The 4,435-nt window shown below is 41.3% G+C and overlaps 1 protein-coding gene across 1 annotated transcript in view; it reads right to left on the reverse strand.

Moving 5' to 3' along the window:
- The window catches only part of qsox2 (quiescin Q6 sulfhydryl oxidase 2), a 10,493-nt gene that overhangs the window by 4,557 nt on the left and 1,501 nt on the right, over positions 1-4,435 (reverse strand). Inside the window, 7 exon segments of the mRNA XM_025053426.1 lie at positions 202-331; positions 415-564; positions 774-919; positions 1,050-1,140; positions 1,538-1,643; positions 2,340-2,388; positions 2,478-2,605. Coding sequence (XP_024909194.1) covers positions 202-331; positions 415-564; positions 774-919; positions 1,050-1,140; positions 1,538-1,643; positions 2,340-2,388; positions 2,478-2,605 — 800 coding nt within the window.

Consider the following 4,435-nt stretch of genomic DNA (forward strand, 5'->3'; position numbering starts at 1 on the left):
TATATATATATATATATATATATATAATAATTATTATTATTATTGTTATTACTTATTTTTAGTCCTAATCTCAGAACAAGAAATTCAGTTTGTCTTGAGTGAGTATTTATTATCAAACTCTTCACTTTCTGGAGTTAGCTTAGAGCTAAATGCTAACATCCAGTTTAAGAGGAAACTGTAAAGATCAGCGTTTTTTTTTACCTTTGCAGCCACAATAACAAAGTCCTTAAAGATCTTTAGCTCCTCCCCTTCCAGGGTATTATGGGTAGCCAGCTCAATTCGCAGGAGGTAGTGCAGGGCTGACTCCAGATCAGCCGTGTAGACCTCCGACCTGCAGCGGAGAACACGTCTATTTTAGTTCACCGACTCGGAACAGACGCTGAAAAACAAACAAGCATCGACGACGTCTCCGACCTGTTGAAGTCTCTCCACGGCTTTGCGCTCTGTTTGTCAAGCTGCGCCCCCTCCTGACCATTGAAACTGCTGCCGTTTGACTTAAACCGACGCTGAACCCCTGGTAACGTTTTCAGCAGCGAAGAGATGAAGAAACGAAGACTCTTCCAACTGAAACGTCATTAAGAAAGAGTAAGAAACCACTGCAAAAAAACACAGACTCGTTATCAACGAACAAATCACGTTCTCTACTGGTTTACTAATTATTTCATATTAATTAATTTTGAATTTTTAAACAATTTAAAGAGTAACATTTCCACTTCGTATTTGGTATTTGGGTTTACACAGTACTACGTATTTGAGTATTTGCTTCCACTCACACGTGCAGATGTGTGTGAGTGCCGTTTGGATGCAGCAGGTAAATGGATGGGAAGCTTTTGATTTCCAGGGTGTCCAGCAGGGGGAGATCGGAGCTCAGGGCTCTCTTTACCTCCACCCCTGAAAACTGCAGCAGGTCGAGGATCACCTAAACACACACACACACACACACCAAACACACATACACAATACACACACACACAAAAATTACAATCATAAAAATGTATATTTAATCCAGTTATTTATGTTTCCGTTCATGGTGCGGAGTGAGGAAATACCTCTCTGCCCACGTAAGAGCCCGGCTCCTCGACGATGACGGCGGAGTAGTGATCGGACTTCTGACCTAACAGAGGCAGCAGCTCCACAGAACTATAAACAAAAAAACAGTAACAGGAAGAGAATGAGAGAGAGAGAGAGAGAGAGAGAGAGATTTGATTGGTTAAACCTCAAATACACAAAATACCAGATACAAAAAAAAGAAATCTGCGTTTAAACCAAAAATTTTTTTTTATCACCAACCACTGGATATTAAACCCCTTTGAATAGGAGAGCACACGAAAAAAAAATTGTTTTTTTTTTGGTACTCGTTAAGATCTCCAGGTCATTGGAGGTATACAGCGCCATCAGAGAGTGATGCTCAGCGCCATTTACAGCCAGCTAACCAACGTAGCACTGGCTCAGAAGACTGAAAGTGCATTTCTTATGTCCAGAAACAAATATTCAATATTTACCGAGTCGACCGGATGGACGTCAGAAGAGGAAGTACCTGTAGGGCGTTAGTGGAGGACAGTGGTCGGCCCAGGTCAGCCTGGTGTGCTTCTGTAGGATGTTGACCATCAACTGTCTCATGGTCTTCAATTGTCTGTCGGCGCCTGAAGACGAGACGAGTCACACGTTTTCACGTCAGTTTTGGAGCCAGTCCACAGAACGACAACAAAGGATCGGTTTCAAATTTTGATAGAAAAGTGTGAATGAGTAAAAAATTAACATTTTTATACAGTAAAATTTGTTGTGACTTTTGCATTATAGTTTATCTCAATATTTCAATATTTCTATTTTTTTCTTTTGTTTGTACCTATGCTGATTCACCATTTAACTGTTTCTCAAACTACAGCACATGGTACCACCGCTAGTACTTGGGCTCCTTCTTGTGGTACAGTGGGGAATCTCATTTTCTTACACGACATTGTCAAAAATAATGTCAAATAATTAAGTACATTCACTAGCCACGTGGTTATTAAAGATAATTATAGATATTATAGTAAACTTAATTACTCTGTGTAGTCTGAGTATTTGAAGTACAACTGAAGGACTACTTCACTGAACGGTGTGTCTTTGGCTGTACTGTAGTACTCTTCTTCCTACGCAGTATCCTATAGCTGAGCAGTACACGCCTGTGCCGCAGCTCATACTCGTAGTGCTTGGTAGTACTCTGTGTTTATGCAGTACTAGAGTACTAGACACTGGCTGTTTCTAGCTAGGCCTCCTCGGAATGGGTTAGGGTTAATTAGTCTTAATTAAAACCGGTTACATGCCGTTGCTACGGCAACCGTCGGACGCTCACGTACCTGAGTAGATGGTCCCTCTGTCTGTGGGCGCAGCGTGAGCCTGGAAATACTGCAGAGCACAGGACACAAAAAGTACCGTGAGAACGGAGCAGAGGTACTACAGCGTGGTACTACTGCGGCGGTGGTTACCGCACGTACTTTGAAGGTGGGGTAGAACTTGATGCCGTACTCTTTACAGAGGTCAAAGTGCTCTATCTGAGAGGGAGGGGGGGGTAGGGGAGGGACAAGACGGGGGAGGGACGGGAGGGTGAGAGAAAGTACATTACCTACATTAATACTATTCACGTAGTTTGCATGCACAAATCACGGATAAACAAAGTTTGTGCAAAATGTTTTACATTTTCTCCGTATGTGTGTGTGTGTGTGTGTGTGTGTGCGTTGTCGACCAGCTGTCTCTCTCTCTCTTTCTCTTTCAAAGCTCAGCTGTTCTTTGTGTCTCTCTAATGTCTGTCGATTGACAGCAGGTTCCCTTGAAAAGAGCAAGTGTCTGAGTGTGTGTGTGTGTGTGTGTGTGTGTGTCTGAGCGTGTGTATCAAAAGAAGCAGCAGCTGGTCTCTAGTTGAATTATCCCCCAGAGGCACATGACAACTAAACACAAGGGGGCGTGGGGGTGGAGGGTCTTCCCACCAGTTGCTCCAGCAGAAGGTGCGTGTGTGTGTGTGTTTTTATATATTTGTGGGGACACTTTTTTTAAAGGGAAAAAATACCATAGTTTTGTATGACATTGTTCAGGACCCCACTGATTTCAAAGAGAGTTTTGAGGTTGATGTTAGGACTAGAATTCGGGTCAGATTTTAAAAAAAGGCTCCGGATTAGGATTAGACCTTTATTTATTTTACTAGTTAACTTTTGGGTGCTCACAAAACACCCCAGAACCAGTATCTCTGTGTGCATGTGTGTGTATATCTCTGTAGACAGCGGTGTGGACAAATAATAAAACAGAAATGTTAAGTAGACCAGATATTTTCTGTGACCTCATCATGTTGAAGGTCACAGAGGTCACCGTGGCTGACGTTATCACCAAAAACACAAAGGTGACAGTGGACGAACGTATGCATACAGTCCAGGGCACATTTAAACAGCTTGTTTAAACTTTTAAAAAACATATATATATTACAATATATATTTGATTTTTCATTGCATTCGACACAAACCCCATTTAAAACGAATTTAAAACAAATTAAAGGTTTTATTATACTATTTATTATATTATTATAATTCAAGGTTTGAGCTGTGACTTAAGAAAGGCTCCTCTGGGGAAAAAAACAAACTTGTATTAGCTTAACAAACAAAAAAAACTGAGCAGGTGAACAACAAATATTTCAGGTGTTGAGTAAACAAGAAGCACTCATTTACCGCTGTCTTTCCATGTGAAAAGATTAAAAACCGCAGCTGTGTATTTTATTAAACTTACTGTGTGTATCCCTCATCAAACTGCCTCCGACCTGTATAATTATGAGCTTATTTATATTTACAAGCTTATTTAAAAGGTTTAATAACCTTTTAAATAAGCTTATTTGGAGGCAGTGGTGGCCTAGTGGTAAAGGAAGCGGACTTCGGTCCGGAAGGCCCCAGGTTCTAATCCACCAACTGCCAGGTTACCACTGAGATGCACTGAGCATGGCATCGTCCTCAAGCACTGCTCCCCGGGCGCTGACCACGGCTGCCCACTGTTCACTTTGGTGATGGGTTAAATGCAGAGGGTAAAAACATATATATTACAATATATATTTGATTTTTCATTGCATTCGACACAAATCCCAATTAAAACGGCTGCAAATTAAAGGTAGGATTATACTATTTATTATATTATTATAATTCAAGGTTTGAGCTGTGACTTAAGAAAGGCTCCTCTGGGGAAAAAAACAAACTTGTATTAGCTTAACAAACAAAAAAAACTGAGCAGGTGAACAACAAATATTTCAGGTGTTGAGTAAACAAGAAGCACTCATTTACCGCTGTCTTTCCATGTGAAAAGATTAAAAACCGCAGCTGTGTCACCTTCAACAGGTTTCAAACGTTTCCCTCATCAAACTGCCTCCGACCTGCGTGTGTTCTGCTCTGCCTGCAGGGGGCACCACGGGCCTGGGATTTAG

This window comes from Cynoglossus semilaevis, chromosome Z (genome assembly GCF_000523025.1).
Source record: "Cynoglossus semilaevis isolate Cse_v1.0 chromosome Z, Cse_v1.0, whole genome shotgun sequence".
NCBI classification, from domain to species: Eukaryota; Metazoa; Chordata; class Actinopteri; order Pleuronectiformes; family Cynoglossidae; genus Cynoglossus; species Cynoglossus semilaevis.